Genomic DNA, 25,848 nt, shown 5'->3' with positions numbered 1-25,848 from the left:
GACCATAAGTCTTTATTTGATTTTAATATGGCATTATATAGACCATTGGGACCAGAAGCACTAAATTCGGAAGCTTTCAGAGATTAATCGTTCGATGTCCTCTATCTCAAAGTGCAAGTCCCAAGAGTCCAATTCTAGGCCACTAAATGAATTTAGCGCATGATGTGCGTTGCCATTTATTTTGCTCCAATATGTGTACCATCTGCCTTCACCCACACTATTGCTCTGTAGGTCTAATTGTGGACTGTCTAGTCCATTTATTTACAACCAGAAGTTGTGTGTATCCTTTTCTATCAACGTTTTTAACATAGACTCACCATCCTTTGGGCCCATCATGTATCTGTAGGATCGGATCTAATGTTTGTAAGATTGGGTGAGAGTTTGTTTCTTATATACGTTTCACTACAGATATAATACAGCCTTAATAATCGAAGTTGCTTGCGCAGTATTTTCTTTTTCATCCAAACCTCTTTATCAAACCTATGGACGCGACATGATTTTAGAAAGCTAGGGGCTTGGGCATTTCCTTTTCCCAAATAAACTCAAAATTCTCGATCGACCATGCCGATTTTAAACTAATTGAGTTAGTGGTGGAAACAAATTGCTCTAATTTAGCAACGAGTGAAGTGCCTTTTTTAGTAAACTTTCCAATCAGATTGCTGGTAGAATTTGTCAGTAAGTCGATTTGGTTAGAATGTGGACATTTGGCCACATTTAAACTAATTTACCAACATGTTGTGGTCACTCAAAGCAGAGTGTTTTACCTGGAAAGGACTACAGACATCCAACATGGATTTAGATAGTATAATGTAGTCAATAATAGCGTATGTCATCTATTATCAAAGCCCTTTATAGGCCTGTTGTAACTGGCTAGCTCTTTCTTCAACGAATTCAACAACCTGACCCATAAGGCATTATCCTCAGGGTTAATGGAGTTCAGTAGGCCCCCGAAAAAAGGCCTAGCCAACTCCATTTCATTTTTATTGTTATCAAACTGCCCCCTCCTGCTTCCAACATAATTCTTTTAATGGTTTTCACTTGCATGCAATATAGATTTAACTTCTTGCCTCTCTGAATACAACAACCAACTACATTTCAAGAGTTTGTTCCTTTCATCGAATAGATAACTTGATTTTGTTCCAGGAATGGCACCAGTTCAATGGCTCCTTTCTGGAGTACAATTTAGATTTTCTCCTGCAGGATGTTGAGGTGAGGACATTCTTTGTATTCAAGGTGGCTGGTGGCAAGGTGTTTCTAGGAACACCACTAAGCTAAGTATTCTTTGGCCACTGTGTCCAGAACCCAGCGGTCTGACGTTATTCCCTCACATTGCTAGGCAAAGAGTGTTATGAGACCCCCGACTGGGGACGCATGGGAGGGAACATGGATTGGGTGGCCATTTTGAGGTAGGAGCTGCTGTGCCCATAAAGGCTGCAGCTCTGCTGCGTCCTTTCCCGCGGCGAAACCCACGCTGCTGGTACTGGTAGGACGAATGGGCCTTCGGACTGTAGAAGGGAGGTAGTAGGCATGCTCGCGCCGGGTTGGCCTAACCTGCTGAATCCTTGCTCCTGGAAATTTTGGCGTGTGTTGAATACCCCCTTCTGTATGATGGGTTTGTTAGAGATTTGACCAGGGGTCTTAATGATTTCATGCACTTTCTTTGTGGTTTACAGCCGATCATCTACTGCTTTATCAAAAAGGAGCCCCTCCTCAATGGGCATGTCGATAAGGGCTGCTTGTGTCTCTGGCTTGAACCCAGAGTCTCAGTGCCAAGAGTGCCATTTTAGGAGGATTCCCTCCGCAATTACTCTTCCTGAAGTATGCGCCGAATCCAGGAAATATTTCAGGATGTTTTGGGACACTTGTTTGCCCTCTGTGGCCATTTTAAGGAGGTGTGAACGAGCCGGTTCTGGTATGAGTCGAGATGTTTCACAACGTCATCCCACTGAGTGCTGCTATAGCTGGAGAGCAAGGTAGTGTTTGCTATTCGTTTTAGGTACGCAGCAGAAGTAGTGATTTGCTTACCAAGCGTGTATAGTGTTTTGCACTCCTTGTTGGGAGGCGCATCAGAGGTGGGGAGTGGCACACCAGCTCTCGGTGGTAACCCCTGGGGAATCCGGCTTGACATGGCCTTCGATGTAGAGGGGATCAGATGGTGAAGGCTTGAATGTCTTCTCTACCCCTGGGTTGACTGCTCTGGTAAGGGAGGGGGTAGAAAGGGATGGATGTGCGAACTTAAAGGGAGTGTGCTCTATAGTGAAAGGTGGACACAGAAGCAGCAAGATAAAGGTAGTAGGGCCAGGAAATGGGGGTATGCATTCTCCAAGTAAAGAAACAATCAGTCCCCCCACTCTCCCTACTGGTTAGGCCAAAGCCAGATGTAGGCCGAAGCCGGTCGTTGGAACAGACGCCCGTTTCGGAAGCTGGAATCAGCCGTTGAGATGCTCCCTGGATCAGCCATCGAATTAGTGCGCCAAACGCAAACAACAAGAGAGGTTTAACTGAGATTAACTCTGAAAGTAGCTCACAGCTACAAATACTGCGAAATAACAACTTGCCATGATGGCGAAAAAAACAATCTGAGGGACCTCGATGCGCGAGGGATCTTGGGAACATGATACGTCACACTAGGGAGAGCATTACAGTCACGCCCTGTCGAAGTCCCTTTTTCGAACTTCAAAAAGGTCATGTGCAATACTGCACAACTTCCACTACATGTCGGCCTATGCAAAGCATGTGATTCTAAGCAGCTCCACAAGCCTCAGAAATATATAGACGTATATACACATACACACATGAAAACAAGCCAAACTTCTCTAGAAAATGGCATAAGAAAAGAACAAGTGTGCAATAGGTGCAGCGGAGGAGCTAGTGACCGACCCAACAGGAATTTGTAGAGGTGAAAAAAAGGGCAAGGGAAGGGGGGGGCACCCTCATAAAAGGGAAGTGCTTTGATGAAAAGAGGAAGCTGGCTGCATCTGGGATCCTCTGAAAGAAACCATAGCTTCCAGAATATGGAATTATTTACTTTTTTTTATATATAGCGCTGCAATGCTGCCTTACATTTACTTCCCATCGCTTTGAGGCAGTGTTGCATGCTGCAAAGCGTAGAGAAACCCATGTCCCAAGAGACACTGAAAAGACCAGACAACCGTAAAATACCCTTTTTGTGGACAGAGTGATTGGGTGGCAGAGGGAACATTTTCAAGTAATGAAAAGGAGAGTTCTGTTCCTCAGATTTTATGCTCAGCCTCTAGTGGTCTAGAGAGCCAAGGCTTGCCTGGATAGTGGCATATTGTGACCCCACTCGGGGTTAATGAGCCAGTGGCAAGAATTAAGGTAAGAAGTTCTCTTCCAAGATGCTCAGCAACATTTGGTCACCTGAGCAACGCCTTGCATGGATCGATCCAGACGCTTTGTCTGGCCTACTCAGGCCAGAGAGAGGCTAAAGACGACCACTTGCTTTTGGTATAAATACGAGTTACGGCGGAGTCTATATACAGACGAGCACTAAAACTATGCAAGAGGAAGATGCTTCATCGCATTACACCCCTCCACCCCCAACAGTCACTTCCCTCATGCTCGGAAAATGGGAGGATAGAGGTGTTAATGTTCCATAGCTCCACTTTGTCGCCTTTGAGTCTTAAGAGCTCCCCTACAGGTGAGGCTGGCGATCATTAGATGCCCCACAAAATGAATAGACCCCCCCGCACCCCCCAAGCCCGGAGCACTGCTCCCATTGTTACCTGGTAGTTGCGCACCACAGTCACATGCATGGGCGGTTTGCGGGAGCGGGAACAGAGCAGCACACTGTCGTGTTTGGGGCCTGGCACGCGGCAGGATGAAAAAATCTTGTTGTATTGATCCAGGCAGAGGGGGCGGCCCCGCATGTACTCCGCTAGCAGGGTGTGCCTAAAAGCACATATTGGTAGGAGAGAAATAAGACAAAAAATAGAAGATTAGCCATGGTACATTTTTTTTATTCAAATCCTGCTTTTAGTTCCCAATCCCTCGATTCCTATTTCACCAACAACCTACATCCCATTCCCTGCTATATACTCCTCTCTAGCGAGGGTGGTCAACCGTCTTGTATTTTGGGGGACTGTGTGGTTTTGGAAGACTTCCTGTACCGCGTTGGATGGTGACAGTCCAGTCTCTATTCATTTAGCAGCTTTGACCAAGGCCTCCTTTGCGTGCCTGCAGGTTGAATGGCTGCTGCCTCTCCTCCAGTCACGCTGTTAATGCTCCGACACCCGGCTTACTTACAATGCTAGGTTTGTGGGGTTGCGATTGTGACGTTTACAGTTAAATGTGGCCATCACCTCACAAGGACAAACCATTACCATTGGAATTAAGAGCAGTGTTAGAACAGTCAATAAATAACAATTGGGGGCAGGACAAAGGTGAATGATGCAGTGACGTAATCACTGCCATGTGTAGAAGTGTCCCGCTAAATGATCTTAGAATGCTGGTCACTATTCCTCTACCGCATTGTAAACACACGTTTCCATTGCCACCTATCGCCAAGTTCTTGGCTCCATTTCCTTTTCTGCAATAATCTCCTTCCCCCCCCCCCCCCCCCCCCCCAAGCCCCGATGAACTTCCTGCAGGCCTTTCAACACCCATTACCATCAACATCATAGTTCACGCCCTCAGCAAGGGTCTAACCATGAATGTACTTCTACCTACCCAACCACCCCTTCAATCAGACCGGAATCCATCCATCTTCTCCTACCTCCACTGCCTTCAGTTAGTTTCCCCCACCTCCTATTACACCCACCCCACCCCCACTTCTGCTCTTGGCATCTTTGCTCTCCTCCTATTGGAGTGTGGTGTAGTACCTCTCTCCAACACTCCCTGACTACCCTCTTCATAACACAAATTAATAAAGCAGGACCTAAGCAGTCTTCTTTTTCATTTGTGCAAAATACTACCACTTCAACCAAATAACCACTTCCACAACACAAGAGAACACAGCCTGCCCTCTGCCTTCCATTCTCTCCCCTGCATGATCAAGCTAGATGCTTCCATTCTCCCAATGTAAAATCTTGCATGATCAAGGTAGACTCTTCCATTCTCCCCCTCCACGATCAAGCTAGAGCCTTCCATTCTACGCACTGTATGATCTAGCTAGAGCCTTCCATTCTCCCCCTTGCATGATCTAGCTAGAGCCTCCATTCTCCCCCCTGCATGATCAAGCTAGAGCTGTCCATTCTCTCCCTGAATGATCAAACTGGAGCCGTCCATTCTCCCCATGCATGATCAAGCTTCAGCTGTCCATTCTCCCCCCTGCATGATCAAGCTAGAGCCGTCCATTCTCCCCATGCATGATGAAGCTAGAGCTGTCCATTCTCCCCCCTGCATGATCAAGCTAGTCTTCCATTCTCCCCCCTGCATGATCAAGCTAGTCTTCCATTCTCCCCCCCTGCATGATCAAGCTAGTCTTCCATTCACCCCCCCCCTGCATGATCAAGCTAGAGCCTTCCATTCTCCCCCCTGCATGATCAAGCTATAGTCTTGCTGATCTAATTTAGGGTAACATTTACCAAAGTAAAGAAATACTTTGTGTGTTGATCATAGCCCCCCCCCCCCATCCCCACCCAACTTGAGCTAGGCGCAATAAAAATGTGGTCACCCCTGGAGGTGGGTGCTCGCAGAGGCAAGCATGATAGTGGTTTGGCAGGGTGGGGGTGTGGGGGTTGTTACTTACCTATCCACCTTGGCCTTAAAATCCAACATGCCAGCGATAAGTTTAGCAGCAAACCTAGATCAGAAAGAACAAAGATGGTGAGTGGGGAGGTGCCCATGAATGCAGCAATACATCAGCCCTACATATGAGGAAATTACTTTAAAAAAAATCCCAAAAACATATGCATGTTAATGATTGGAGACAAAGAACATTAGTAACGCAACTTTTAAAGTAATTACTGGGTATCCAGGGTTATGCATATTAACTGCATTCAGGTCTATTACATACTAAAAACAAAAAAATGTATATTTGTATCGTATTTATATAGTGCTTAACACCTAATCACTGTACAAGTAATAAAACAGAATGAATGAAAATTAAGAGTGAACAGAGAGAAGATGGTCTTCAAGCTGAGATTTGAATAGAGGAAGCGAGGACAACTACTGTAGGGACAGAGGGAGAGCATTACAGTGTTTAGGCGCTAGTAAAGAAAAGGAGCGAAAACGAGAAGAAGCAGAAGATCGAGAAACCGCTAAGAGAATAAGAGCCTGACAATGAATTGTACAACAAGGAGAATAGAATGGGATACAACGGTAGGGAGGAGTGAGGTCGGGCAGACATTTGAACACAATACATACAAAGTAAAAAAAAGTATGCAAGCTTTAAAAAAGAGCCACCAAAAAGAATGTGAGGCTGGGGAAAGTTAACGGGTATACAAGACACGAATCGATGCATGGTAGGTTCCATAGAGATGGGTAGGTTGGGAAGAAGAACAGGCGTGAAAAGACCAAAGAGGAGATGGGAAGCTTGGTTTTGTCTCATGCCGAGGCGGCATCATCTGCGTGCATGTACATAGCAGTTAGCGCCTTTTACTTAGTCCTACTTCTATTTCTGTGGCCTGTTCAGAATTTCTTTTTTTCCTCGTCACCCTACGATAAGGCAAGGAGGTGAAACACACATAGGTTGGCTTGGTTTTTCGTCAATCTATATACCGGATAATTCCATTAGCAGGGTAGATGGGAAGGTGAGGAGGAATCTGTGGAAGGAATTAAGTGTCCAACAGAAAGAACATTACTGAAGGGAAGTAATTCCTTTTTCTAATGGACACATTCCTCCCACGGATTCATCTTATTTGAAAGACTCCCAAGGCTGTCCGATGTCCAAGGCGGAGGGCTTGGCATTATCTTTTTTTAAATTAGCATAGTCTGAAGGATTCTTGATTTTACTGCAGAAGCATCCTTCTGGAAAACACACTCAAGCAAATAAACTTAAGAGAAGGAGTGAATGGGTGCTCAAGTAGCTGCAAGGCATCAGTCTGCCACAGGCCCTCCTCTTGTCGATATTGCTCCTACACCCACTGTGATATGTGCTTCCATGTCCCAATCATTTGTTTTTCCACTCCATAAAGTCATAGCATCTTTTAGCGACTGCTCGTCCTTTCTTAGGACCTGCGCAACTCACAAACAGGGGGGTGATCGTCCTGAAGTCTTTCATCCCGTTTAAGTAGAACTTCAATGTCCTCATGGGTTCCAATCTATGTGGTCTCTTCTCTGCCTTCGATGGATGAGGAATTACAAAATGTAAAACAAAAAAAAACCCACAAAAAACACACACACACAAACACGGGAGCCTTGGTGTCCATGAGTGTACAGTCTCAAAAGGGGCTGCCCTTAAAACATGTTAACACCAAGTTTAAATCCCATGGTGGAACTACAAAGGGAGCAGGAGGAAACATGTTCAGAAGCCCCGTCAAGAATTGGAAGACTAAGGATGTCCTAAAATAACGCTGGTTGGATGCGTTCTTGAATATGTCGAGAGCTGCCACATAACCATTTATCACATTAAGGCCTGAATTGGTCAGTGAGAACAAGAATTCAAGAACTGCACGGATGGAACAGGACAATGGTCCCAACTATTTTTCTTGGCGACAGGTTTCAAACTTGGTCCAGCGACATCTATATATTGACTCAGTTGATAAGTCTTGCCGAGAGCATGACACCAAGAATCTCATCTGAAAGATTGAGACTCCTGGCATTGGGGTGAAGCACCCTGCCGCATGACTGGCAAGGAGCTCCTCCCGCCAAGGGATCTTCCAGGGAGGACAGGGCAGCCCGTGTGCCGAGTTCAGTGCGATCCGCTTTAACTTCCTCACCACCAAAGGAATCGGCAGAAGGAGGCCTGAGAGGTGGGGGTGGGGAGGCGAAACGGATGAACCAGGCTTAACTCCCAGCACTCATCTGCATTCAAGTCTGCTACTAGTGCAAGACAGGAGCAAGTAGATTTCCAGCACTAAAGGAAGGCTGAAGGCCTAATGGAAACAAAAATGGTTGAAACAGTCCTTTCACAAAACCGTATCCATCTGTGAGAATATGGAACCTGTGCATTCCTATTAAAAGGTCCTACGTACCATGGAAACACACTGCAATCTCATGGAGAGATCTCTTCCCTCCAGAACCAGCGTTAAAACCCCTAAGACAGGGGTGTGCAACCAAAGGCTCTCAAAAGTTTTGGACTAGAACGCCCATGATCGCTCATCATGGACTATGCTGGTTAGGGATGAGGGGAGAGCCAAGATTTGCAGACCCCCTGCTCTAAGCAAACACCCCTGTTGTTGCAGGTTTAGGGGTTTCATTGGAGTGAGTGAGGTAAATCAGCTGGTTTCCTCACAGGAGAGATTGTTTGGTTCTATACAATCTTGCGGGGGAGGGACTTGGGGGGTGGCCACAAGCCGACCAATGTGCTGATGGGACTGCTGTGAACATATTGATGTTTTTTCAGGAGGAACATCCACCCTCCAGAAAGGAGATAGGTTGAGCTGCAGTTCACTTGTATTAGCATGGTCGGTTTTCCTTGGGGAGGAAGCCTTAAGCTGCCCGGAGCGGGAAGTTGCCAGGAGCCGGCTCCAACTGTGGAATTTTTATTATTGAGGAAAAAATAAAAAATATTAAAAAGATAGATTTAGAAATACCACTCTGCGCCGCACAGAGCAGTCTTTCTAAATCAAATGGCCATGCCCCTGCCGCACATGAGAGCGCACAGGGGCTGACAGGCACGTCAGGACCAGGAAGAGCCGTTGCAGGAGAACAGGTAATTGTTTATGTCTGCGTGTGGGTTGTGTGATTAGTGGGTCCGGTATGCTTGGGTGGGGAATGAAGCGGTGCATCTGAGGAGGGGATTCAGGGGTTAAATCCCCCCTTTTTACAGACATCCCGCTAGCGAGGTTGAGGGGCAAAAAAGGTTGCATTTCCACTTTTCGTGGGCTGCCAAAAATCATCCGAAAAGGGAAAAGTATTTTTGGTAGGCGACCAACAAAAAGCAGAAATATCACACAGAACTGCATTTTCATTTAGAAATTTACAAGGCAGTTGTGAACTGAACTTGAGAAGCACAATTTTGCCATTTACTTTTTACACCCTTTTATAGATGGGAGACGCTGTGGCACACATGGAATTTTTAAAGGGGCAGGATGCGGAAGTACCTTGCCAGAGAACCCTGCGGAGATGCTGTGGCCATCTGCCTCAGGAGGAGACTGATGAACGGACAGGAGACATACACACACATCTAGGGATTTGGTTGCTGGGAGAGGGTCAGGGATAGAGTGCTGCCAATTGGTGGTGCCGAGGGACTGAGTGGTAGAAAGACCAGCTGGAAGTTGACTGACACACACTTAAAACTGCTATGGAATGTGATTGTGGAGTAAGCGGTCCTCCGGACGTGCTCCTGGTCAAAGCTCTGAAAGCCAGGCCATGTTACTGTACTCCAGCTCTAGTCATTTTTCAAAAACATGCATCACAGAGGATCATCATTAAGTCCTCTGCAGGTAAACTCGGGACAAAGATGGACTGGATACTTACAACTGAGGCAGTGCGGACAGTGGTAAACCCGAATCCAAGGATGAAGGCTGATAAAAAGATGGGTCACCTAAATAAATATCTGGTGAAATTCCCAGACTGGATCATAAGGAAAAAGGTCTTGAGATTATGTTTAAACGTAATCCACACAGGAGAAGTTCTGTCAAAAGGGCGGGGGGAAGGGAGATTCCGCTATTCAATTGTGTGAAATTTGTAAAATTCCAGAAGAACATTCTATTGAGCATCTACTCATGGTCTGCAAGGGCACTTGGCAGGAGAGATCCAGGCTCTTTGAAAGATTTGGCTTGGACTCCAAACATTATATTCCGGAAACATTCTGGGATAGGATGATTTCTGGACACTCACGGGGTCTGACAATAGCCGCGATCAAGGTTTTGGAAAAATACAATATCGTCTTCTAAACAGCCACACATTTTTCCTCTAGTTCTTCTCTGCCTTTTTTTGTCAGTAATTCTTTGATTTGGAAGTATATGATTATGAATTAAGCAATTTGGGGAGAAGTATGAGAGAAGTGATCCTTATTGAATCTGATCACATTTTAGATTGGAATGTGGAATTTGTTTTAGAAATTTTAATTACTTCTGATTAAATGTTTCCTTTTGTTTTTTCCTTTTATTCTGGTTTTCATGTGGTCATTTCCTTTACATTTCCTTTCCTTCTCTGTGTTTTTACTTTTTACTGCTGTTATAATGACGCTCCATTTTCATTTTTTTTTTCCTCTTTGGTTGAATTTATTGAAGTTTTGATGAAATGGTTAACTTTTTTGCTTTGTTGAAATGGTTGGTTTTCTTTTTGTAAAAGGTTTTTTTAAAGCAAATCCAATAAAAAGTAAACGCAGGACAAATGGACCCAGAGTTAAAAACAACAGCTGGGCGTGGAACAACAAACTTAACCTACTAGGACGTAGCATCAAGACAGCACAGCCATAAGGATTCTTGGAGCCAATATGCTTCTGTAAAACAATTTGCCATTAATTGAAAACATGGCTTTTTTGCACTTATTCTCAGTGGACTTAGCATATGACTGCTTGCCATGCTTCCCTGCAACTCTGGTAAATGGATCATGGTTAGGTGTTTCATGGTTCGAAATGGAGGGGAGCGATTTAGCTCCTGCTTGTAGCCTAGAACTGCATGGTTAGCGGGACACTAATCGTTATCAGGAACTACTTTTTGCTTCCCAGGCCAACTGATGCTGATCAAGCATACCTATGGCCATTAACTTTGGGCATTTGGGACGACATATAGACAAACAATAGCACACATATATGATATTTAAAGCATAAGGGATCAAGAATAATGGTAAAATGTTAAGTTTGCATCTTATGTGGATGTTACTTTTACGGAACATATGTGCTAGCCCATCCTTCCACACGGGCAGCTCCTGGTCACTGCTGGATACCCGTGAGCTGCCTTTAGTTCCTGCTTATCCAATCTTAATTTCGATCCCTGTGTTTAAACTTGCCTGCGGGCGAGGAGCATTGTGGAGCACTGGGAGCAGGACTCAGTGTCAGGATGGTAGAGTAGGAGCCTCTACCTTAACACAAGGTGCGTGAGAAGCTGAACTATAGAGAAAGAGGGTGAAGACAGCATTTCAACATACCGTGGTAAGTCAGAAATAGGACGCAGACTAGGACATGGTTCAGCACCTGAATTGGAATTCAAGAAAACAGTCTCTAACCCAACTTCTAATCGGGGGAGACGGGGTCCCTACACTAGAAAATAACAGCAGTGCTGGTCAGGATGTCTCACAAATAAATGCTGTCTTTGGTCTGAATCTACTCGGGGAACACCCAGAGTCTTCTCAGTCGGCAGTGAGATTATTACAGACACAATCTCCTCAACTGTGAACTATACATCGAGCGTGTCTGCCCACACCACGTCCAGCGTAGGCAAATCTGAGTCGGCACCTCCTTTTCCCACTCTTCCCTACCACATCCATATACAAGTTCAGAGAATGTCGAGAAAAAACGTCATTGACCTCCCTCTGTGTCCCAACAACTGTGCCCCCTTCATTCCTTAGCCACTGGGTAGGCTTACAAAATAAAAGAAAATGTGCAGTTGTCTCCTCGACGGCACCGCACAAAGGGCAGTTAGTTGACTCTAAATCTTTCCATTTGGAAGTAAACGCAGTAATTGGCAGGATCCCCAATTTAAGCCTCATATAAAGTGATCTTGCCTATGTGGGCATGATCAGGTCCAAGTAGGCTTTAGGACCATCTGTGTGCCTCCGATCCAATTAATCCAGGCCCAACCTTAGCCTTGAAGTCTCGAAGAGGAGAAGATTACTTGCCCTCTGTCTCATCAGGGGCTTAATTAGGCTCCAGCTCGTTGCACAAAGGCTCCCATGGTCATTCCAAAACTCACCCACATTCAAACAGAACAATACGTTTTTTGTGTGGGAAATCCATTTCAGACCACTTGCTCCTTCAAGAAATATGATATGTATGAGCGTCCCTAAACTGTTCCAATACTGGTTGGGTCCAGACTCTAAACCCTAAGGACAAATAACAAGGGGGGTCCTGGGAGACTCTCTGGCAGACTCTCTGCCAGTCTTTTGCTCACTACTCTTAGAGAGGCACAGATCCACCCTACTGATGAGGTCCAACCAGACCGAAACACGCATCTGGGGTTTCTGTTGGTACTCTTGTTCAGAGGAGAATTGCCTAGCATTTCGGTGCTGGACTGCCCCAGGGCAGGACAAAGACTGATATGTTTGGGATATTTCTTCTCTGTGAAAGATAGTGAGCTAAAGACTCTGGGTAAGTCTCTCGTAACCAGGACTTTTTATATGAGCCTGGGGGTGAAACTGGAATTGGGTGTCTGCGAAGTGGGGGGGAGGAGGGAAGCCCTGGGAGGGAGGTGGGAGCTACTGATAGACCATGGGGGACCTTAGGATATTAACGTGGAACGTTAGAGGGCTTAACAGCTACCTAAAGCGAAACAAGGTCATGTTGTACCTGAAAAGGCAAAAGATAGACGTGGCCTTGTTACAGGAGACGCATCTGACACGGGAGAAAATGGAACTGGTGGGGAGGAAGTGGAAGGGGACAGTAGTGGGATCTACATACTCCGCCTATGCTAGAGGTGTGCTGGTTTGGGTGGCACCACATGTCCCATTTAAGCTACTTGGGGAGGTTGTGGAGTCCGATGGGAGGCTGGTAATGGTAAGGGGGATTGTGGAGAACAAAGTAGTGTGTATTATAAACACTTATGCTCCCAACCAGGACACGGCGACATACTTTAGGACGCTGTGCACGAGACTTGGCGACGGGATGGGGGGTACGGTGATTTGGGGCGGGGACTTCAATTGTGTACTGAACCCCAGGGAGGATAGGTCGGATGACAAGATAGACAAGCCCAGCCCGGCGGCCAGAGTATTGCAAAAGTTGCTGGCGGACTTTGGCCTGGTAGATGTGTGGAGGGCGAGTCACCCTGGCGTGAGGCAATACTCGCATTATTCGGCCCCGCATCAACTGCACACGAGGCTGGATTACTTTTTCGTCACCCCGGACGTTGTCGCGGAGTTCGACCATATAGACTACAGGGCGAGAGTCCTCTCGGACCACTCGCTCCTGGTCTTGCGATGGCAACTTTACCCCCCACGAGCGCGTATTCCAACATGGCGCCTTAGGGCGGAAGCGCTCAGGGACCCAGTCTTCAGAGAGGATATGAGGGAGGAGATAACTGCTTACTTTGAGGTGAATGCAGGGAGTGTTAAGTCGGCCGGTACTTTATGGGAGGCCTTTAAGGTTGTAATTGCGAAGTCCAAGGGGTTGATGGGGGGAGTCCTAGCTGATCTGCATAAGGCTGAGACTGAGTTGGAAAGAGAGCTGGAAGAAGGTGGGATCGATACGGAGGCGGTCTCTAACTTGCAACAGAGGTGTGCGGAACACTGGGATAGGCTCTGTAATTTGGACTACAGAAAGTATATTGAGAGACTACATGCGGGAGGGGACAAAACGGGCAGGCTTCTAGCTTGGCTGTATAAGAGCGAAACCCCGAGATCCCCAATCCGATCGGTGATCACTGAAAAGGGCGAGGAGGTGGACACCCAAGAGGGTGTAAATGGGGCATTCGCGGAATATCATCAGGCATTATACGAGGATCGTGAGGGGGGGAGCCGGGAGGAGATAGATGAAGTACTCAAAGACATAGGCCTGCCCAGGATAAGTGATGAAGAGCGAGAGGAGTTGGATGCTCCGATCACTCGAGGAGTTGAAAGAGATTGTGAGGCAGTTACCCACTTGCAAGGCCCCAGGGGCGGATGGGTTCCCCAGTGAATTTTATAAAGCGTATGGAGAGGAGGTGCTCCCGCCCATGCTGGTGATGCTCAATGAAGCGTTTGAGGTGGGGCGGCTGCCGGAATCACTCAGGGAGGCGATTATAATACCGCTCCCCAAACCCAATAAACCAGGACACGGTTGTGGCTCCTACAGGCCCCTGTCGATGCTGAACCAAGACAGCAAGATCCCAACAGCTGTCCTGGCGGCCAGAATGCGGAGAGTGATCGGCAAGTTGATCCATCCTGACCAGACGGGCTATGTCCCGAACAGGAATATCACTCACAATCATAGACGCCTTCACAGGGTGGTTGAGTGGGGATGTGGTGACGACGGCGAAATGGCGGTAGTGGCGTTGGACGAGGTTAAAGCGTTCGACTCTGTTCGGTGGCCGTGGTTGCTGGCGGCTCTGGGACGGTTTGGAATGGGACCAGGCTACATTAGGTGGGCCGAGATGTTATATAGTGCACCTCTGGCCAGGGTCCGTACGGGCGCAATGGTGTCAGACAGATGGCAGTTGGGCAGAGACACTAGGCAGGGGTGTCCCTGGTCCCCAATGTTGTATATACTGGCCCTCGAACCCTTAGCAATTTACCTTCGGCAGCAGTATGACCCGGTGGGTATTGAGGTGGGAGGGGAGTGTCACCTTATATCCCTGTATGCAGATGATATGGTGCTATACCTGAAATACCCGGAAGAGAATTTGCAGTATGTCTTGGAGGTAATGAGAGGTACGCCTGGCTGTCCGGCATAGCAGTAAACCCCCAGAAATCCACACTATTTCCGCTGGGCGGTTATGTGGGGACTCCCGTGGAGAGGTTGCCAGTGCTGCAGATCCCGTGGGCGACGAGCACTTTCCGGTACCTGGGAATTGACGTGTATCACACGACTGAGGAGGAACATAAGCATAATACCGAATTAGCTGTGGGGAGGATTGAGAAGTGCATGAGGTTCTGGGAAAGATTGCCTTTGGCGATGATGGGCCGGGGGGCTATGCTTAAGATGGTGGTGCTGCCCAGGCTTTTGCATTACTTTAACAATATCCCTTATATGATACCTAAGAAGTTTTTTGTGAGGTTACATAGTGTGTGTAGGGATTTCCTATGGCACGGTACACGCAATAGAGTCGCATTGTGGAAACTGCAGAACTTTTACGAGAAAGGTGGCGTGAAACTGCCGAACTTTGAGGCCTATTATGTGGCTCCGCAATTGCAATATGTGGCCAGGTGGCTCTCGGATGACGATACCCCTGAACACAAGCTGCTGGGGAGGGACTGTTCCCCTTTTTATTTGCGAGAGGTGATTTGGGTGACCAATGCATGTATGAGGGAACGTCCTAGGATGCTGGCCTTGGGTAGGAACATGTGGTGGCGAGCCTGCCAGATGATGGGTGACCCCTTGCCGTGTGTGCCGCAGTTACCACTGGTCGCACTTGCGAAGGAAGACGGGCAGCTAAGAGCAATCCTTCGGACATACGGGGAATCAGTGGGGTTGGTCACCATGGGAGACATCTGGCAGGACGGGACCCTAATGGAGTTCGAAGAACTAGAGGCGGTGTCGGGGCTGCACAGGGGTCAATACGTAACATATCATAGGGTGGTGCGGGAGATCCGGAGTACGTGGCCTGAAACTACCTTGGCCGATGAACCGGATGCCACGTTGGAGATAATATACGACACATTGGAGGGTGGGCATGAGGTCTCCAGGTTGTACGAGATGTTAATGACAAAGGTTGGGAAGGATTTGGGGCACTTGAGACTGGAATGGGAAGCAGAGATGGGGGCCCCGATGGCGGATGGGTTGTGGGAACGCCCCTTGGGGTACCACAAAAAAGTATCGAGGAACGCCAAGTTTAAGCAGATACAGCTCTACATTACGCACACGGCATATATGACCCCCCTGAGAATATCCAGATTTCGGGACACTGGGCACCAGGCGTGCCCCAAGTGTAACGATGAGAATGCGGACATGATGCACATGTTCTGGGCGTGCCCAGTGATCGCAGGCTACTGGGGTGAAGTGGCGCAGAGGCTGGCAGGAAAGGGTATTACGCTCAAAGTGGATTCAGCCTGGGCGTGTCTGCTGGGGGGGTATCCCAGAGCGCGTAAGCTCCGACATGTCGAGAAACTTAAAGATCTGGCTTATGTGCTTGCTAAACGTAGGATTGCTATGGGGTGGAAGAAACGTCATAAGCCACGAGTGGAGGTCTGGTGGAGAGATCTCCAAAAATGGGCTGATGCCGAGACAGCGGCGTGGCGGGATGCCAGTATGGCAGGGGAGGAGGAAGAAATGGGCTCCCTCACGGCATGGAAGTTATTGATAGCCGAGCTGTTTGGAACAGGGTCGGCCTCGGCTGGATCTGAGGGCGATGATGCCCCACCGCACGGAGCGGATACCGATGGCGGACACCACACAGGCTCATAGGGGGGAGGGATGGGGATTGCAGTGTTTTTTTTTTTTTTGTTTGGTGTGTATTATTTATGTTCTGTTGTATTGTTGTTTGGTTTACATAAAATAAAAATAAAAAAAAAAAATCACTAATAAAACGAGTCCACATATGGTCTTCCAGTTGCCTGTTCACTCCTGCAATGTTCCAGGAGAGCAACCGATGCCCTGGATGCTTGCCTCGGAATCCGGGCCTTCTCCAAGTCATTCAGCCTCATCCAGTTTAGATGGATTCAAGATCGGAATCAGTTGGTAACGATCAGGAGCTCACTGGCTACTTTCATTTGCTCTTCCCAGGGTCCATGAAACCTGTGCTGTTGCCCCACAGGTGACAACTCATGTGGCACACTGAGTTTGTGCCGCATAGAAAATCGGATTCCTGAGCATATGGAGAGTAGTGAGACAGTCGCTGGTGAAGAGAAGTTCAATTGGAGCCCAATTATGGACACTGTTCCACTTAAGTAGTTCTATGCTGGTTATGTCACTTCTGCAGATTGAAGATAACGGGGGTATAGATCCCCATATGTCCAGGAGAGCAATGCGATTCAGAAATGGACTGTTGAATCTTGGAGAAAGTTCCTAAATTCTCATCAATCTAGATAGCAAAAAGTTAACCTGCGACTCCCCATAGGCTTTGAGAGCTACGATTAGCTCCTTGTATGGCAATGAGTTGTAGTTGGAAACAAATGGATTGGCTACAGGGCCCTTTGAAAGAGGGGGTTGGCTCAGGCAGAGCAACGCTGGACCCACAGGAGCCTGGTCGAGCTCGGAATCTCGCTGAGGATCAAAGTGAAGTTGATTTTTGGAAAGGCCTGCTTCAGAAGGGGTGGCCAGCTTTGGTCGCGGCCCTTGAAGGATCACCTGTCTGACTGATCCACGTAGAGCCTCAATGGCATCTTCCTCTGTTGCAGCCACTACACACAGAGCCCTTCGGAGCACATGGGTTTGCTGGACTATCGCTCTCCTCAGTCAGCACTGCTATCATACGTAGACGGGGACCCCCAGCACTTTCCGGTTGTAATGTACTTGCTACCCTCGTACCAACTGGTACGGCGCCAGGTGGCCCGGAAATACAGTTCTGGCTGTTGGCTAAAATCACATCGACCACCCTGGCGACATTTAGCTTTAACGATTGCTGATCAGCTGCCATATTTGAGCAGAGCAGAAATAAAGCCTACATTTTAGACAAAATTAGGTTAAGTGAAGCAGACGTCATTGCCTCGTCTTGGAAAGAGGGAAGCCTTGAAGAAGACGACGCCTATCAGCGAGGTTATCGTCAGTGTGAGATACCATGCAATTTGATGTCGGTACCTCCAGGTTGGGGCTTGATGACGCATTGGCATCGTTTGGAGGCTCAAAGTTAGCCAAAGTGTGGCCCATAGAGTTTCATCTAAGGTTTCCGACACATTATGAGGAGGCATCCATTATTGTCAATCAATGGAAAACTGTGGTCTGGGATATTGACAGACTCAAAATCGATGTCGGGAGTATTGGCCCTCAGTTTGTTGGTAGGAGGTTGGTCGCTGACAGATTTTGTGGAAGAAGAATTAGAGTTCCAAGGCCTGCAAGATCACAGGAACTTCAAAAATATCCAGTGAATGTCCTTTGGGCCACTATAGGCCCATCCCTTTTAACACTCTTGGATCGGAGAGCTACATTTGTCTAGGTTTGTGTTTGGTAGGAGACCTTGGCCGCTTCCCCATCTGGGGGCCCTCACTTCGAAGACCGTATCTTCGTAAAGACTTAATTGTAGGGTTACCTCAAGTTTATTAATGGGTAATGGGTCTTTGGTTCGTGGGTCATTGCTTAATTAGTTTTCAATTGACCTCTGTACATATAAAAGGCTAATAGACAAATATAGCCAAACCCAACATATAGGGGTACCGTGCTCAAGGCACTAGAGGTGCTAGAGTGTCCTCTGGAGTTAACCAGCCCCATTCCCCCCACCCCGGCCCTGCTGACCTCCTACAAGCCCACTGTAGGTAAACCAGTAAAAGCCAATAGCCACTCAGTAAACTCATGCCTCTTTTCCCTTAGGAAGCCAAGGTTTCCGATGGCCACAGCTATGCATAAGGTAAAGGTATAAGACGCAAGGTCTACACCTTACACTTAACAATGCAAAGCCCGGTGCAATGCGGTACGGAGTGGTGCGGGGAAACAAGCAAGATTAAACTGTTTAGAGGGGACCATCTCACCTCACCGCTCCTCTCCTCTCCTCTCCTAATTCAGGACACCACTCCACAAGCAGGCCAGGTCCTGCAGCGAGGGAATAGCACAGTGACAATACCAGTAGCAGCACCATGCAGCACTCAACCGACCCAGAGTCTTCAGATGCCGAACACCTAGCGCCGGGCAAACGCTCTGCAAGCTCGCTTGAGGAAAAGACCCGATGGACGTCAGACCGTCAAGCCGCACTGTCTGCTACACATAATTGCACAGCTGCTTCCGACAGCACAGAAAGCACGGTTTGATCTGTATTATGCCCTACTCTAGTGACTGTATATATGTATTCTATTATGTGCTACTTCTACCAGTTAGTAGTCATTTTTCATAGTGTTGCTTAGCCATAAGTAAAGACTGTATTTTTATACTTACTGTCCAAGTGTAATTTGTGACTCCCATTGTGTGTACTCATTGTGGACCCTTTACAAGCTCACCATCTCTTAAGACTTAGCCTAGACCGCTCATCACTGCTACCTTGAACTGGTTTGGATACAGCTCACAGAGTTGCCCTGTCACAATATAGGTTGGCCTTCTATACATCTGTCCCCCAGGCCAGAGTATAGAAAATCTGTCCCAACACCTGGGCTGCTCACGTGCCTCGGCACAACAATCTGCAGCGCTCAGCAGTGAAGGCGGAGAGGTGTACGACAGCGCTGCTCTCTGCACCCTCTCCCGAGACTCGGGCTCCAGTTGCAGTGTCCCTCCTCTGAGCAGCTCCTCTTTGCACTCACCAACACCTTGCAGCGTCTCACTCCATGGGACGGCGCCGCCAGGCCGCAAGCAGCACCCAGCGAGCAACTGCTTCTCCGGAGCACAGCTAAGGCCTCCCGGCTCTCGCCTGCCACTGTACACTGCTGCTCACACCTCAGAGCTCTAGGCAGCTTGCTCTGGGACGGCAGCCGCCATATTGGAAGCACAGCTCGCTTCGTTTCTCTATATGCACTCGCTTATGCCGCCTGTTCACCGGTGGTTTTAATCCTGTTTGGATAGGGCTGTCTTCCAGTGTAGATCACTATGTAGATGCGAAAACAGCCGATCTAAGGAGACTGTTATACAGGATCAGGCTTGAGCGCGCTAGGAATGTAGTCTCACTGTATGGCTGCTGGCCACGCCTGCGGGCTAGTCAGTGATCTTTCAGACAGGTGGGATAGCAACAGACCAATCCAGTTTCTTACTTCACAAGGAAGGGAGATTTTCATTATTTGGCATCTTGTTCTACATGTGTTCCCAGATCCTGGATTTTCCATGGAATTTTCATTCAACTCCAGTTAGTGTTCCAATGCCGGGTCTTGTGCACCAGACATGCATACCACCCATATTGCTGCTCTACACATTGCGCTGAGAACGGAGCAAACATGGCTTGGCAAATTTCCCAATTGTAATATCATCAAACCTTTTCTGGAGCAGAGTGGGCTGGGCGCAATCAGATGGGAGGGAAATGTGGGGATCCACCATTTACATCCTCCAGGGGTTTCATCACTTAGCTGGGGGATTCCCCAACCCCCAGATTTCCTCAAGGGGAGAACTCCAGGAGGCGTCAATCGCAGATGGAACACAAAAGGGACGATACAACAGCAGGGGCCTCGCTGGGATGGTGCCTGGTGAGAAGAGGAATGCTTTTCTATCCGAACATTCCTATGCCACGTTACAACCACCGAGCTGGCAAAAAAGCCAACAGTACTGCAGCTCACGTCAAGCACACCAACTGCAATTGTGTCACATAAATTCCACACAAGGGCCAGGCTGCTCTGCGGCATGCAGCCCACCGACACCTGCACATTACATCCCAGGGTTCAAGTGCCCCAGGCCTGGACTCCTCTGCTCCGGTATCTTCTACTCAAGCCACTGCTACCATGAGACTGCACACACCGACTTACCCACCTCATAATTCACTCCATACCTTTGTGCATTGGTGTGCATTTATTGTACCCAAGTTAATATCCAACCTTCAGGTCCAACCTCTGTACTGGTATGGATGCCTAAGCGCAAAGAAGTGGATTGAGAAACTGAACAAGAAAGCCGCTGAATCAATGCAAGAGCCTAGCTTTGGTCTTTTCGATTTGGTGTTGCACGTCTCCTCATGGTCAACTTTCAGCCATGGTTCACAAGGAGTAGGTGCCATAGAGCTGGCTGGCGGGGACTGAGCTGCCACTGCCCAGGTCCATGCGTGGGAGGCTGGAAAAGAAAGCCGAAAGGACGTGGATGAATATCTGTTCCTTATCAGAAAAAGGCTCAAAGCGATGAGGTGAAAGGAAAGATAGAAAGAATAGGTTGCACTAAGATTGGAAAAGGCTGTGGGCCATGGCAAAGATGTCAGACTCGCAGAGGGAAGTATGAACCCTGAGGATTTCCTTAGTCATAAAAAGAACGCAGAAAATAGCACACACAAGAGCCCTGTGCTGCAGATGAGTCATGCCATGCAAGAAAAGAAAGAACAGCCTGCCAAACCGCTACGGAAATCAGAATGTTCTCTGATGAATCAGAGCCGTAAACACAATGTTGATGAAAAATACAAAGCAATTCCGATACATCTTTGGGAAGAGACCCAAGGCCAAAATAAAATATAGCGTGTACTTATTATAGAGGGGTTTTAAATGAGAGCGTATACATTAAATGGTCAACGTTTAATTCACAATGAGGGTCACAGACCAAAAACTAGCATCCCAAGCGGTCATCAAAAGGGACGTCAAATGACTATTCATTGTAACTTATCAGCTACGTTAAAGGCACAATTTTAAAAGTACACTTACAAATAGGCTTACACTTTGTTTTTTTTTTTAAAGGGATAACATTTAGGAGAGAACACCTTATTTGAACACCAGATGCTGCAGTTCACATGATTCACAATGCTCCCCCCCCCCCCCGCTCCCCTCATGGAACTCAACTGAGCCTTCTTCAATACAAAAGGGAATAACATTCCAATCCAAAGCAATGCAAGTAAAAACCAGGCTAAAAGGCATAGAGCAAGTCTCTCCAAAAACACATGAGCGATTTTCGGATGCACAATTATTAAACAAAAGCACTTGACATTAGACCATGAAACTAAATCAGAGCGTCAGAGTTTGAGCCACTTCTCCATAAGGCGCCATCCTCTTCAAATGTATAGAATAGGAGGATATGCCAGTTAATTGCATCAGGTTGAGTGTTTGGATGAACACTGTGGTAAGGAGTCGGACAAATGAGTGGCATGTTTACAGCAATCTTTATTTAAATAATAATGAAAAAGGCATATCTTCCCCTATATCTAAAGGGGATACCCTACCTAACGAAAGAAAAACTTGGGTGCTCATCGTCAGGGTGGTTTGTCAAACTCAAAATGTCCGTCCTCTGTCCAAATGAACCTACTCCAGCCTCAACACTAATCTGATGGTATCATCAATCACTGCTTTCCCGGCGGTGATCTCCCATTCGGCTGGGGGGCGGCAGCTGCTACCTGATACTGACCCTGGAGGGATGGAGGGGCTACATGAGGGAGAATCACGTGGGCGAGACAGCCTCCGGGAATGTATCAGTGGGTGCGACATGGTATTCTCCCCCCCCCCTTTCCCTCTGCAGGATGAACCTCCCGTTTACAACACTCTAATGGCCTATTGAAATTCCTCTTCTTTTCCATTCATGGAGAGTATTGAATCCCTTTCGATACCATCTATAGGCCAACTCTCAAAAATGGACTTGCCTTGTTCAACTGGTAAAACCATCCATCATAACGCTACATACCAATCCTCCACGACTGACTTGCCATCAAAACACATTATGGACATTCATCCAAGTTGCCAAAAAGGGACTACTGTTCCAATAAACACCACAACATTGTGACGAGGAAGAGGAGTGGAGCAATGCAGAGCAAGAGAAGCCTCTAGCACAGGCAGCACTCTAGTTGCTGGGAGCACACACCTGTACCCCAGGACATTTAAATCAGAACCGCAAGAACCTCAGGGAGACTGCTGGTGGGATCAGGCGGCTCTTCTCCGTGCAGTCGATGGTCTGGAAGAAGGTCAGTGGAGCCAACCGGCTCAGGAGCTCAGAAGCAGAAGGCTGTGCAGAAAAGAGAACACATGGCGGGATCTTCGGAAGCCAGCGCAGAGCTCCTACGCATTCACTGGTGTCGGAAAGCAGCAGTTCACCTACCGGAGACCTGTGTGAAGCAGACGAGCCCAGTTCGAGCCGTGGGAAGCAGGGGTGCGGAAAGCAAATGGTTTGGAGGAAGAAAGCAACCAAAGACTTACCAGCAAGCTGCAAGAGGAATAAGGAACACTGTGAAGAACCAGCAAGTCCATGCTGGTACAGAGGGAACATAGGGGGCATATTGGCAACCACGCCATACTCGAATAATTAAACATGATGGAACTGAGGGAGAAAGAGCCATTTACAAAATCCAAAAGAGAGAAAGAAGGGAGACTTTGAAGTTTGCGAGTATTTGCCACATATTCATATAAGGAACCCCAACAAGGCAATATACAACAGAGTGCATTAGCCAATAAAGCCAACGTGGTGAATTAAGGCGCACAAGTGGAAAGCCCTGGCAGAAGAGTATACCAGGCAATTGCAAGAGTGTGAATCCAGGCAGCATGGCAGGTGAGTATACCAGGCAGGTGAGTATACCAGACAGGTACAAGTGTACAAAGAAAGTCCTGGTAAGGACACATTGATGAGCATAGAAGGACAACCAGAAAGGTAGTGCTGGTCCCATAAACTAGGGAACTAAACCCCGGCAGGAAACTCCCCCAGGTATACTGACAAGGCAAAAGGGGCAAATCAATTTGTGTATGATTTTGTTGTTGATCAAGAGGAAAAAACAAGAACTGTTTGTTAGAAAGCGTAAAGAAGAATCCAGGGGAAGGGAGGCACCCTCTGGAGCAGGGAGCCATATCCTTGAGACTTTTTGTAGGAGTTATCCATTTCGTTACCAGTTGGAACATTTCTAAAACACTGAAGGCCAAAGACATTATCCTTTTCACCTTAGAGTTCATTTGTTTAGAATGAGAGGGTCAGAATAGAACTTTGGACACAGGATGGTTTTGTTTTGGCCCTTCCGACACTGACAGATCATTAGTTTTGAGTTCCGGTAGTGAAATGCCTTTAGTGCAGGGTGTGAGGATCCTGAGGGTATTCTCACTCCTAGACCCCTTGCATCCTCTGCGCAGGCGGCCAGGGAAAGGCCATTGCTCTTGGTCCTATGGGTGGAGAAGCAAGGGAGGATCCCCTGGGTGGAGGGTCCGTGGGGACTGGAAGTGGGGTGCCCTCGGGCGAAACATGGTACACCCCTTTCCCAATTAGTGACCAACCCTTCCCCTTATCTTCCTAGTCTGCTATAAGCCATTTCCCTTCGTTTCCCACCATTTGACACTTGACAGTTGCCTCTTCTTCGTCCGAGTACTAAGAACGATGAGGACCACACTCTTTCACCACTCTGGTACTGGGACGAGGAAGATGACTGCAGAGAGCTGTAAAGGTCGGTATTACAAGAAAATATCCTAAATAAAAAAACAAATGGTTTAAATGATCAGATTTCGGCTGTACTAAAATTACATACAGCTGAAAATGCCGAACATTTTAACCATTTGGGTTTTAATTACAGCAAACAAGGGAAGCAGGGGGTGCAGGGTTATTGAGGGTGCCCAAAACAAAGTTTTGGAAAAAAGGACCCTGCAGCACCAGTTCCCATCCACGGAGGTGAAGGGAACTGGCGCTGCAGGGACTCAACAGCACACAGAAAAGTGTGCCACCAAAAAAGTAAGTAAAGGGGTGGTGAGGGTAGTGAACAAACATTTAGTATTTCTGTAATGTAACCTTGTAAAATGTGCTCCGCTCATCTATGATATTTTTGTTTACGAGCATTCATCGTACATCCCTAAAGGTCAGGCACGTCCCGTAGATTGTGGTCAGGCAAAGCCGATTGGACATCCACACCTGCAACCTGTCAAGGGGCTGCAGGTGTATAAAAGGAGACCAGCCCAGGAGCATGAGAGACAAGGGGGAAACCTGTGCGTGGAGGAGCGACAGAAGCAGCAGAAGGAAGGCCGGTGCAAACCTTTGATGAGAGCTGAGGCTCCATGGAGAAACCGAACATTAAGAAGGGAGCCGTGTGGAGAAGCTGCCCTTTTATGCATGTTCAAGATTCTCGCTCCCCTATGTTGGGACGTCAACACAGGGGTGCCTGATTGGCAGGAGTGGGACCACCCCCCCTCCCAAGTGAGTAGTAGAAGGCCGTAAGATCCATGCTGCTGTGCAGTCTTTGAAAGCGACTATTGAGTTTCAAACCATTGAGGAATACTTTGTATCAGAGCGGTCTCGTGCTGGAGAAAAAAAAGTCTCTGAAAGATGTACATTCCGTTTGGCGTGAAGGAAATGTTACACTGCGGGTTGAATGAAAACCAGTACAACCTCTGCCTATTAAATACCGAACTAGGTGAAAACCTCACAAAAGAGCAGAACTGGTAAATCTTAAGTCCAGAAGTAAAAACGGAACTTCAAAATCAGAGTAAAACTATTAGATGCAGCTTATTAAAATGAATGATACTTTACATCCAAGTGAAACCAATATGTGTTGTATTCTAAAGTGAATGGAACTTTACATATTGAAACAAAGGAAGGCATATTGAATACCAGACTAAGTGAAAATTGCATATAACAGAAAATTACATTGAGAACAGAACTAAAGCTTTGAAGATTATGCCAAAAGTGTCACAATTTACACATGAACACCCACCATAAAATGAAGTCACAAAAGTAGCAAAGAACTTGCAGAAAAACAAAAGCTATCTTTGTGCTGCTGAAATTAAGTCTTGGGGAAGGGAACCCTGAGACTTAAGACATTTATTAGCTTGAGACCGGAGTCTGAAGGTTCTATGGTGCTTGGAACTGTGTTACTTGGAATTTAGGGAAGGGAACCCCAAGTATTGATTACAACTGTATTATCCTGAACTCAAGAGGGGTCAATTTGAGGCTTTTGCTGGAACTGTTTTATACTTGGGGAAGGAAGCTGCGAGCTAGAAGAGGTTCAGAACTTTATGTTGGACACTGTTTCTTTTGGTTGCTGACATCCCTACACATTGTATAGATTGGCTGTGAGGGCAAGAATAGGTTTTGGACACAGACCTCCTCAGTTGAACTGTTTGTCTCAGACCTTCCTTAGTTTTAGGGAGGGAAATCCCACCTTAGCTTAGGGCAAGTTAGGCCTTCAAGCATACTGACGTTTAAATTAATAAAAGTGTTTGTTTTGAATTCAGAATCTGTGTCTTGCTTCATGATGCCTTCACAAAGGACAGCGAGGCATCTTGCCAACTCCTTTTTATTTCTCATCAATAAGTCTTTAGCCAAAACCATGTCCAACTTGTGGC

At 47.2% G+C, this 25,848-nt stretch overlaps 1 protein-coding gene across 2 annotated transcripts in view; it reads right to left on the bottom strand.

The window, feature by feature from the left end:
- Positions 1–25,848, bottom strand: part of LOC138521870 (carnitine O-acetyltransferase-like) — a 136,186-nt gene that overhangs the window by 38,913 nt on the left and 71,425 nt on the right. For both annotated transcript variants that reach the window (XM_069635021.1, XM_069635022.1), the window contains exons 4-5: positions 5,711–5,764; positions 3,747–3,912 (exon numbers count right to left, since the gene is read on the bottom strand). In XM_069635021.1, coding sequence (XP_069491122.1) covers positions 3,747–3,912; positions 5,711–5,764 — 220 coding nt within the window. The remainder of the gene's footprint in view (positions 1–3,746; positions 3,913–5,710; positions 5,765–25,848) is intronic.

The sequence above is a fragment of the Ambystoma mexicanum genome, chromosome 13 (assembly GCF_040938575.1).
Source record: "Ambystoma mexicanum isolate Mex_15411 chromosome 13, UKY_AmexF1_1, whole genome shotgun sequence".
In the NCBI taxonomy this organism is placed as follows: Eukaryota; Metazoa; Chordata; class Amphibia; order Caudata; family Ambystomatidae; genus Ambystoma; species Ambystoma mexicanum.
This window is presented reverse-complemented; position numbering and strand designations above follow the sequence as displayed.